Raw genomic sequence first — 11804 nt, forward strand, 5'->3', positions numbered from 1 at the left:
TTTTTTCACTTAGCAATATATCCTGGAAATTATTGCATATCAGTTCACAGAGATGTATGGATGGACTTTTATTTAACCACCCTTTTATATATGAGCATCTAAATTGTTTCCAATATTTTCTAATTACAAACCATGCTGCAATGAGTAACCAGGAACATATGTATTTTCATATTGTTGGGGGATATATCTTCAAGGTAAATTCCTAGAAGTGGGATTGCTAGGGCAAAAGGTAAAGACAAATGTAGTTTTGTTAGTAAGGACAGAGTCCTCTCAGTAAGGGTTATACCAGTTTGCATTGGAAAAATATGGGAGGGCCTGCTTTCCCACCACCTCACCAACAGGGTACATTTCTGTGCTTTTCAATTTTTGCTAACCTGATAGGTGAGAAATGGTATTCTAGTGCAGTTGTTTTGTGTGTGGTAAAATGCACATAAACATAAAATTTACCATTTAAACTATTTCTGAGTGTACAATTCAGTGGCATTAAATACATTCACAGAGACTTCCCTGGTGGTCCAGTGGCTAAGACTCCTCGCTCCCATTGCAGGGGGCCTGGGTTTGATCCCTGGTCTGGGAATTAGATTCCGCATGCATGCCACAGCTAAGAGTTCACATGCCGCAACTAAAAATCTGGCTCAGCCAAAATAAATAAATAAATACATATTTTTTAAAAAATGAATATTTAGGGCTTCCCTGGTGGCACAGTGGTTGAGAGTCCGCCTGCCAATGCAGGGGACACGGGTTCGTGCTCCGGTCCTGGAAGATCCCACATGCCGCGGAGCGGCTGGGCCCGTGAGCCATGGCCCCTGAGCCTGTGCGTCCGGAGCCTGTGTTCCGCAAAGGGAGAGGCCACAACAGTGAGAAGCCCGCGTACCGCAAAAACAAACAAATAAATAAATAAATAAATATTTAAATACATTCACAGTGTTGTGCAACCATCACCACCATCCATTTCCAGAAGTTTTTCATCCCCCAAACTGAAACTCTGGACTCATTAAAGACCAGCTCCTCACTCCCTCCTCCCCCCAGCCCCTGGTAACCTCTATTCTATCTTCTGTCTCTATGAATTTGCCTATTCTAGGTACCTCATTGTATGGTCAGGCCACTCAAGATGGCTGTTCTCTTGCTCTCTGTATATTCCCCTGCCTGACGAGTGCCTGCTTCACCTATATCTTAAGCACATGACTGACCTTCCTGCGTACTTGCCCCAGGCCCCAGCTAGTGATTGTTCTTATCAAAGGGGCAGTGAGGGGCGTGCCCCTATAACTGGTAATCAACGCCCCCCCCACCCCTCCCTGCAGAGAAGACTGCCATTATGTCCTGCCCACGGTCAGCTACACACGGTGGGGAGCTGCTCCGGGACCTTGCTTCAGACATGTAAGATCCCCCGTATCCATTATTATTATTTGTGTGTTTGTGTGTGTAAGCCAGCTTTGTTTTTTGAATTTTATTTAATTTTTTATACAGCAGGTTCTTATTAGCTGGTGGTGTGATTAATTAGGAGATTGGGATTGACATATATACACTAATATGTATAAAATGGATAACTATAAGAACCCCCTATCCATTAAACCATTGATGTCTGTGTTGATGACTCCAGGCTCTTTCTTCATTCTTAAAGCTAGGCAAGTGCAGGCCTTGTAGGCCTGTTGTGTGCAGCCCAACACTCATAGGGTGGAATCATAAAATATCTGTCCTTTGGTATCTGGCTTATTGTACTTAGCATAATGTCTTTAAGGTTTATATTGTAGCATGTATCAGAATTTCATTCCTTATTATGGCTGAATAATATCCCACTGAATGTATATATACCACATTTTGTTTACCCATGTGTTCACTGATGGACATTTGAGTTGTTTCCACATTTTGCCTATTGTGAACAGTGCTGCTATGAACGTTACTATGCAAGTTTCTGTGTGGACAAATGTTTTCATTTCTAGGGCTTCCCTGGTGACACAGTGGTTAAGAATCCGCCTGCCAATGCAGGCGACACAGGTTCGAGCCCTGGCCCAGGAAGATCCCACATGCCTCAGAGCAATTAAGCCCATGCGCCACAACTACTGAGCCCACGTGCCACAACTACTGAAGCCTGCGCACCTAGAGCCCGTACTCCACAACAAGAGAAGCCACCACAATGAGAAGCCTGCACACCGCAATGAAGAGTAGCCCCTGCTCGCGGCAACTAGAGAAAGCCCGTGCGCAGCAACGAAGACCCAACACAGCCAAAAATAAATAAATTAATTAATTTTTTAAAAAATGTTTTCATTTCTAGACTCTAAAGATGGACTCTTCTCCAGGCTCCCAGTCTCTGGGCTTCCCCTCCAACCTTCATGGGACCTCCAAAAAGATTTTTAAATTTTCTTTTGAAACTTTATTTGTACCCTACAGTGTAGTAGGTTGACTAGTGGCCCCCCAAACTTCATGTCCATCCAGAACCTCAGAATGTGACCTTACTTGGAATAAAGGGCTTTGCATAGGTAACCAGTTAAGGATCTCCAGAAGAAATCACCATGAGTTTGGAGTGGGTCTTCAATCCAGTGAGTGATGTCCTTAAAGGAAGAGGAGATGCAGAGATGCACAGGAGAGAAGGCCATGGGAAGATGGAGGCAGAGATTAGAGTGGTGCAGCCACAAACCTAGGAATGCCAGCAGCCACCAGAAGTTGGAGGGTGTGAGGCTCTGCAACACTTCAACTCAGGACTTCTGGCCTCCAGACTGTGACAGACAAATTCCTGTTGTTTTGTGCCATGCCATTTATGACATTTGTTATGGCAGCCCCATGAAACCTCATCCATATAGGTAAACTATAGTCATTGTAGAAAACGAAAAAATACAGATAAGTGAAAAGTCAAACCGCACAGAGGCAATTCCCTGCCCCCAGAAACAACCACAGTTAACACTTCAGCGTCTATCTCATCAGAGTAAGATTTCTAAAATGCAACCTTCTGAAATGCTTAAAGTTCTCCCAAATGCCTTCAGGATAAACTCTCAAACTCTTTAATAGGGCCTCAGAACCAGGCCTTTTTGTAGCCTCTTTTCCTTCTACTTGAAGAAGAATCAACGTGCACACCTGCCTCTGCTTGTTCCCCCAGGCGGACAGGCCTTGCCAGTGCCTTCAACCTCTGATTCCCTGGACTCCTCGCAACACCCCAGTGGAAACACTCCTTCTGGAACTTAAGCCGCTGGACCACCAGAGCCTGAGGTGCTGGTGACCCCTGGGGCAAGGGTGAGTGGAGCCTCTCCCACATCCACCTCTTGATTTCTGGACCCAGGAATCCTGGAGCTGCCATTCCACCCAAGGCAATACAGACCATAAACAAACAAATAATAGGCAATTACCAATCATGGGAACAGCAAGGAGGGTGTAAATGGGGTAGGAGGGCAGGAGGTCTAGAAAAGGATCTCACCCTCCCTTCCAGAGGGAGACCAGGCCCCGGCAGGAGGGCAGCTCCCAGGGCTGATGTTGAGGCACACTGGGCCACCTATGAGGGTTTCCAACATGGTCTTTTGATCTGGAGACCCCCAGTCCCAGCCCACCCCCTCCCACAGGCCTGTAAGCATGGTCCTGGCCAGGCCTGGTAGCTTTCAGCCCCTGTGTGGGCTCGATGACCTGGCTGGGACCAGGTAGCCTCAGCTAAGGTTGAGGGCGGCACACACCAGTCAGAGTGTCTGCCTGAGCAGCCTCCCAGCAGCACTCGGCCCCCGAAGAAACCTCGGATCCGAGGCCCTGGAAGATGCCCCTGATCTTGTGCCCAGGACAGGACCCTGATAAGGGAAGCCCTTCCATGGACAACAAGGGTGGCCCTGGTCCCAAGCCTTCACAGGCACTGCCTCCTTCCCTGTGGCCGGCAGTCCTTGTGCAACGCGTCCTGGCCCAGGGCAGCACCGTGCTCCCCATCCCTTCCTTCTCGGGGTGGATGCTCTCTGTAATTTGGGGGTTTCTAGAACTTTTAAAGCACTGACTTTATTTTCTGAGGACTGCATATTTAGTCTCTTTGGAGAGGTTAGCAGTTGAGGCTTTATGAAAATTCACATGAATTATGACTGCCAGACGTGGCACTTTTCTTTTTTTTTTTTAATTTTTGGCCGTGCTGCATGGCATGTGGGATCTTAGTTCCCCAACCAGGGGTCAAACCAACATCCCCTACAGTGGAAGCTGGAGTCTTAACCATTGGACCACCAGGGAATTCCCCAGCACTTTTTTATTTTAAAAAATACTGAGAGGGCTTCCCTGGTGGCACAGTGGTTGAGAGTCCGCCTGCCGATGCAGGGGACACGGGTTCATGCCCTGGTCCAGGAAGATCCCACATGCTGCGGAGCGGCTGGGCCCGTGAGCCATGGCCTCGGAGCCTGCGCGTGTGGAGCCTGCGCTCTGCAACGGGAGAGGCCACAACAGTTAGAGGCCCGCGTACTGCAAAACAAAAACAAAAACAAACAAACAAAAATACTGAGAATAAAACCCCGAAACACTGAAAAGTAAAAGATCAACCAACCAAAATCCCATCACTTAAAAATTATAAAATATAAACATATTTTATAAAAATATAAAGTGGTACTCCCCCAACTGGCACCCTCACACTGCAGAGCCCCCAGAACCTTGGTGGGAGCCGCTCCCTGGAGGGGTCACAGAGTGCCGTGCCGGCTGAAGGTCAGAAGGCAACATCCGTGCATGCATAGTGTTGGCACAAGTTCATAATATGAAAAAAAAAAGGGAAAAACCTAAATACCCATCTGTAGGATATTAGTTAAAGTAACTGTGAAACAACCTCATGTTAAGAGAGGTACTCTATTCTCCTGGTTGTTGTCAAGGCACACGTATCAGGCAGGCTGCATTCTCCACAAAGGTAGGTAATTAGATGCAGAGATACAGGGATGGTGGGTGGTGGACGGCAGATGGTAAGATGAGTGGCATTTTGTATGTGTCAGGGACCCTGGGCCTCCCCTTGCAGGACCTGTCCCCAGGAAGCCTCAGTCTCACTCCTGCTAGCCCTCCCCAGGACAACCCTTGGTCACTGCCCTCCCAAGCCCAAGTAGCACCTCCTCCAGGAAGTCTCCCAGAACTGAAGGCTCCCAGCTGCTAGCTCCCAGGGTAAGCATCTCCTGCCAAAAATGTTGGCTCCAGGGATTCTAATGAGTATGAGCTGGGGGCTACAGACTGAGAGGGCAGAGATTGGACATAGGGGCTGCACTTAAAGCTGTGCTTACACAAGGAGCTCAGCCTCCTCTCCAAAGGGCTCAGAACTGTGGAGTCTTTGGCCCCACCTCCTGCAGCTAGTGGCCCAGTTCCCCTACATTCCTCCTCTACCAGCCACATGAGAAGCCTGCCCAGATGCTGGGCGCTCCCTCTCCCCCTCACCTGCACCCACGGTGCCCTTAGTTGTCCCACAACTAGGTACATCTTAAATGCTTTTATTGTACAGCAGGTGAAAGAGAAAATGAAATGAACCATGATAGCCTCAGAAAAATGTCATATGGTTTCAGTGAAGCCACTGTTTTTCTAAGAAGCGAACATGGGGGCACAGGAGAGAGGAGCGAGGAAATAGCACGCCCAAGTCCATTTCCTGTCCTGGCCTAGCTAGAGGCTAAGACCCAGAGAAGAGAGAGATTGGCTCCCTTCAGAAGGTGAGGACCCAGTGCCAGGCAGGGGACCAGGGCAGGAGAGCTGCTCCACCAGCATGTGGGGGTATCTTTGAACTGGCTAGGGGTTGGGGGGAATTGGGCAGGGTGTGTGAGTGGGGCAGGGGAGGGAGGGTGCCAAGCTGCTCCTTCCTCTGCACCCTGCAATCCCTGGGGTCCCCCACCCCACTGTCACCTGCGAGAGGACGATCCCCCTCAGGTCAGCTCCAGGCTTGTCCCATGGCATGTTCTCAGGACCAGAGGATCCTGCTGGGAGCAGTGAGATGGGGAAGGGGGGCATCAGGATCCTGAGCAGGAACAAAATTTCAAAATTGCCTGGTGGACAGAAAAGGGGGCAGCGTGAGGGGGGCGGGTCAGAGGGCTGCTGGTGGGTGTTCCCAGATGACTTGGGAAGCAGAGGAGAGGGGCCCAGTGGCCAAGCCTGGGGCTGCAAGTTGGAGGGGGCAGCTAGAGGAGGCTGAGGAGGATGGGCAAGAGGAGAGGGCAGAAGGGAGGGGGCCGGACCAGCGGGACCAGCGGCTATAGGAGCTCCCTCAGGAGACAGTTTCCTGAGGTGGGTCAGGGTACAGGTAGCCATGAGGGCTGACCCCAGGGGAAGCTGTCACCAACCATAGGCCCGAAGAGGCCCTGGGAAGAGTCCAGCCAGAGCTGTAGCCTGGAAGGAGTGAGGCCAGGAGCAGGACAGCCAATGGCCGAGTGGGGCGAGGCAGGACATGTGACCCTCCTCCTCTCAGCTTCAGCCTTCTGCCGCTGCCTCCCCTGTGGAAACCAGAAACCAGAAACCAGAACTGCAGAGACAAGGCCCCTGGCAGAGCAGGGATGTGGGGTGGGTGGAGGGAGCAGGCGCTGTGACGGCCCCTGGGGTGTGGTCCCTTTGCGGCTGGGGAAGGTGTCTCTGCAGGGCTGGGGGGAGCCCAGGAGGCAATGGGCCCCCAGCCCAGAGTCCTGAGGGGGATGTGGGCATCCCCAGGCCTGCGGAGGGACTCCAGAGCCCAAGGCCCAGTAGGCTCTGGGACCTCCCCAGACCCCCAGGGAGAAGGTGCCTGGGGCAGCCCCGTAGACTCCAGGACAAAGAGCACTTGGGTCTTTGAGGTTAGGACCTGGCCTCAGCCTCTGGGGAGGGGATCCCGGGGGTCTTGGGGGAATCAGAGTGTGTGGGAAGGAAGATGACTAGGCATGTCCCCACCGCACACACAGGGGTGAGCTCTGATACCTTGAGAAGATAGTGGCAGGAGAGATGCCCACAGCAATGGCCATCAACATGGTGAGAGACATGTCACCCCTCGCAATCAGCCAGGCCTGACCAGGCCCAGCCACCAGCTACCAGGACAAGAACAGGACCCTGGTTGCTTCCAGGACAAATAAAGTCTCCAGGGATGGGGGGTGGGGGAGGGGGCTGCTTCCCCTGGACTGAGACCCCAAGACATCCCCAGCTACAGGCCAGGAGCTTCAGGGGACCTGAGGGACCCCTCAGCCTCCATCCCCTGCCAGGGGTCCAGGCATGTCTGGAGCCGCACTTGAGGAGCCAGAGGGACCCCCTCCCTCCAGGCCCTGGAGCCTGTACCTGGCTCACCTGGAAGCACTCCCTGCAGCCAGCCCTGTCCCAGGTGCCGCCATATGTCCACTTGCTTCCTCCCACCAGCCCAGGGGGTGGAGGGTGCCATCTCCATGAGCTGTGAGGAGGCAGAGCTCTGAGGGGCCAAGTTACTGCCCTAAGGCCACAAGATTGTCACTACAGAGGGTGGGGCAAGGCTGGCATCTAACTTGGAGCCCATTCTTTCTGCTCAGCTGGGGAGGGGGCATCTCGAGTGTCCCTGTCTTTTCTCTGGTTCCTGCCCCTGTGTCAGCCTGGGACTCTGAGCCCTACAGTCCCCTTACTGTCTCCATCCTGTGGGGTCACCCTGCCCTGTTTCCCCCCATATAGAGAGTGGTTCCTCCGGCCCTGAATTAATGGCCTCCGGGTCAGCAGTGTGGCCCACTGGAATAATGATGATTGCCGGGATGGCCTTGTTCAGCTGGATGAAGAGCAGAGCAAGCCTGAGCTTGCACCATGGGAGGTCCCAGGGTGGCCGGAGGTAGGGGGCAGGGAGTGCCTGAGTAAGAGGGAAGCCTGGGCATGGTTTGGGGGAGGCACAGGTGAGGTGGCGAGAGGGTAGTGGGACCCCCTCCCTTGGCCTGGCGGCCCCACCCAAATGGCCACCATTGTCTTCCTCCCATGGTCAGTTCTGGGCCCTGCCTGACCCCACCTCCTTCTCTTGCAGGTAAAAATGAACAAGAACAAGAACCCTAAAATGTATTGACGAGAATCATCTCCAAGCCCCTTACAGACAGGAGAGCCCACCTTCCTGGTGATGGGAATGCTGTGAGGCAACATTTTACCATTGGGGTATGAACAAAGTCAACTTGTGGGCAAAAATAAAAATTCACTGAATGCACATGTATTCAGTGTCTACTGTGTGTGCCTGACTCTTTTCCAGAAGTGGGCTCCAAATCCCAGGATTCTGGGTCCTTTGAGGCCCAGCTCCAATCCTAGCAGCCCTGGGCCCTCCCCACCCCCAACCAGCCCCGACCTGGCCCTTCACCAGGGCTGTCTGGCCTGGGCCACCTCTCAGCCCCAGGGAGGCTCTTTGGGGCCTCTGTGCCCTGAGGTCCTGAAAAGGGAAAAACACCCTGCTTTTCCTCTCCTACACTCACAGTCACACACCAACACTTCTCACACCAGATGTGTGGGATTTTCCACACCTGCCAAATCTCCAATTTTCTGTGGACACCAGCTAAGATTTCTATGACTTAATTCTGACAGTGACAGAACTTAGCACAGACCCCACATGTTAAAGGCTCAGTCCTACAATACTGCTACCACTTCAGATGCCAATCCCAGGTAGTGGGTCCCCAGGTTACCCACAAACTTCTGTCTGACTTGGCTACAGATCATGTGTTCCCATGACCCACTTCTTGGGTTTAATAATTTGCCAGAAGGGCTCACAGAACCCAGGAAAACAGTTTCCTTACTAAGATACGGGTTTAGGGAGTTCCCTGGTGGTCTAGTGGTTAGGATTCGGCGTTTTCACTGCCGTGGCCGGGGTTCAGTTCCTGGTTGGGGAACTGAGATCCTGCAAGCCCCGAGGTGTGGCAAAAAAATAAATAAATAAAATAAAATAAAATAAAATTGTTGGGACTTCCCTGGTGGCACAGTGGTTAAGAATCTGCCTGCCAATGCAGGGGACACAGGTTCGAGCCCTGGTCCTGGAATATTCCCACATGCTGTGGAGCAATAAAGCTTGTGTGCCACAACTACTGAGCCTGCACTCTAGAAACGGCAAGACACAGCTACTGAGCCCATGTGCCACAACTACTGAAGCCCGCGTGCCTAGAGCCCATGTTCCACAACAAAGAGAAGCCACTGCAACGAGAAGCCCACACGCCACAACGAAGAGGAGCCCACTCGCTGCAACTAGAGAAAGCCTGTGCACAGCAACGAAGACCCAACTCAGCCATAAATAAATAAATTTATAGTAAAAAAAAAAAGAATCCGCCTTCCAATGGAGGGGACACGGGTTTGATCTCTGGTCAGGGAACTAAGATCCCATATGCCGTGGGACAACTAAGTCCGTGCGCTGCAACTACTGAGCCCGCGTGCTGCGACTAAGACCCGATGCAGCCAAAAAATTAATTAATTAATTAATTAATTTTTTAAAAGACTGCTCCTTTAAAAAAATAAATAAGTAATATTGTTTAAAGGAAATAATGGTGGATATTATGGCATGTAAATTAAATCTCAATTAAAAAAGAAAAAATGTGGGAGTTTGGGATTAGCAGTTGCAAACTATTACATATGGAATGGATAAACAACAAGGTCCTACTGTATAGCACAGAGAACTATATTTAATACCCTGTGATAAACCATAACGTAAAAGAATAAGAAAAAGAATATATATGTATAACTGAACCACTTTGCTGTACAGCGGAAATTAACACAGCATTGTAAATCAACTATACTTTAATAAAACAGATTTTTTATCAATGAAAGGGAATTCCCTGGAGGTCCAGTGGTTAGGACTCCGTGCTTTCACTGCCGAGAGCCCGGTTCAATCCCTGGTTGGTGAATTAAAATCCCACAAGCGGCGCAGCTTGGCTAAAAAAAAAAAAAAAAAAAAAAAAGTTACGGGCAGGGGCTTCCCTGGTGGCGCAGTGGTTGAGAGTCTGCCTGCCGATGCAGGGGACACGGGTTCGTGCCCCAGTTCGGGAAGATCCCACATGCCGCAGAGCGGCTGGGCCCGTGAGTCATGACTGCTGAGCCTGCACGTCAGGAGCCTGTGCTCCACAATGGGAGATGCCACAACAGTGAGAGGCCCGCGTATCGCAAAAAAAAAAAAAAAAAAAAAAAAAGTTTACAGGTTTATCATGAAGGACATGGCTGAGAACAGCCAGATGGAAGAGATGCACTAGACAAGGTACGAGGGAAGGGACAAGGAGCTTCCATGCCCTCTCTGGGTGCACCACCCACCCAGCACCTCCACGTGTTCACCAACCCGGAAGCTCTCCAAATCCCATAGTTCAGGGATGTGTATGGAGTGTTCATCACATGGGCGTGACTGATCATTAACTCAATCTCCAGCCCCTGTTCCCTCCCCAGAGGATGGGGCTGAAAGTTCTAAGTTTCTAATCAAGCCTTGGTCTTTCTGGTGGTGGCAGCCCCCATCCTTAACCTAACCACCCAGAGCCACCACACCAGAGCCACCACATTAGAACAAATGACACTCCTGTCACCCAGGAAATTCCAAGGGATTTGGGAGCTCTGTGTCCAGAACCACAGGCAGAGATCAAATATACTGTATAGTTCTTTTTTAAAAAAAATAAATTTATTTATTTTATTATTTTATTTTATTTATTTATTGTTTCTGGCTGCGTTGGGTCTTCATTGCTGTGTGGGGGCTTTTCTCTGGTTGCAGCGAGTGGGGGCTACTCTTCACTGCGGTTCGCAGGCTTCTCATCGTGGTGGCTCCTCTTGTTGTGGAGCAGGGGCTCTAGGTGCGTGGGCTCAGTAGTTGTGTCTCGCGGGCTCTAGAGAGCAGGCTCAGTAGTCGTGGCACACAGGCTTAGTTGCTCCGTGGCATGCAGGATCTTCCCGGGCCAGGGATTGAAGCCCTGTCCCCTGAACTGGCAAGCGGATTCTCAACGATTGCACCACCAGGGAAGCCGTACTGTATATTTCTTGTTATGTCACAGGACCTCATACTCCTGGACCCCCTCTACCTGGAAAACCAGCCACTAGGTAGGGTCCCTGAGGTTTCCCCTTCCTGTGGTCCTTGACCCAAAAGGGGACAGTGGGACCTCAAGCATCACCTTCCCCGGTGACCTCTTTTCCAGCCTTCACTGCCTCAGTCATTTTCAGTTCATAAGACCATCCACACAGAAGAGAAATTTTACGAAGTAAACCTAAAGTAAAAGTACAGTCTTTCCGTCCCATTGCCCCCAATTACAGTTCTCATTTCTGGTGGATTGGACCTTGTCCCTCTGGATGTTTTGGTGCAAAGACAATCCGAAGTAGGTGTATCTGTCCTCTGGGGCTGCCACAATAAACCACCACGAACTGTGTGTCTTTTCTTTTTTGGAACAAGGAATAACAATTTGAATCAGAAAGCTAGCAGACCCAGAAGATGGCAGACTAGCATCTCAAAAAACAAACAAACAAACCATTTTACCTCAGTCCAAATTCCGACTCCTTTTATAGAGAAGAGAGGAAGAGGAGAGGCCCACTGTGGCGCCCACCAGTGGCTGAGCGGGACCACTACCTGTGGCTCATTGACAGTTTCTCGCTTTGGGGAGGGGTCCGCTGCTGCGCCCACCAACGGCTGAGCTGTGGTTGCTAGAGCAGCAAGGCTGCTATAGCTGGCGCCTACCCCGCCCCTATTACAATTCTCCCTCTCCCTCTTACACGCTGTTAGATGCCTTTTCCCTAGGGGCTCAGACTCACCCTCCTGGAATTCAGGCTTCAGGTCATGCTTCGGAGCCATTTACAAGCGATTCGCCGCCGCCTCCTCCTTCTCCTACCACCCCCGACTATTGCCCCCTACTCTCTATCCCACCCAACTCTGCGTCAGGCTCGCCGTCAGGCACGGCCAGCTCTACATTCTGAGCCTGATTTACCAGCGCCTGCAGATCTCA

The 11804-nt window shown here is 51.1% G+C and overlaps 1 protein-coding gene and 1 long non-coding RNA gene across 10 annotated transcripts in view; one reads left to right on the plus strand and one right to left on the minus strand.

The window, feature by feature from the left end:
* Positions 1-11804, minus strand: part of SRRM2 (serine/arginine repetitive matrix 2) — a 31654-nt gene extending 19850 nt beyond the window's left edge. For all 9 annotated transcript variants that reach the window (XR_010836585.1, XR_010836584.1, XR_010836583.1 and 6 more), the window contains exon 1: positions 11614-11804. Coding sequence is in view for 5 of the 9 variants with exons in the window: in XM_067013534.1 (XP_066869635.1) it covers positions 11614-11653 (40 nt within the window). In the remaining 4 variants the exon portion in view is untranslated. The remainder of the gene's footprint in view (positions 1-11613) is intronic.
* On the plus strand, positions 720-8055 carry LOC136792542 (uncharacterized). Its single transcript, XR_010836485.1, has 3 exons — positions 720-1377; positions 3092-3225; positions 7898-8055. It is a non-coding gene; the product is annotated as an uncharacterized lncRNA (long non-coding RNA).

Source organism: Kogia breviceps, chromosome 14, assembly GCF_026419965.1.
Source record: "Kogia breviceps isolate mKogBre1 chromosome 14, mKogBre1 haplotype 1, whole genome shotgun sequence".
NCBI classification, from domain to species: domain Eukaryota; kingdom Metazoa; phylum Chordata; class Mammalia; order Artiodactyla; family Physeteridae; genus Kogia; species Kogia breviceps.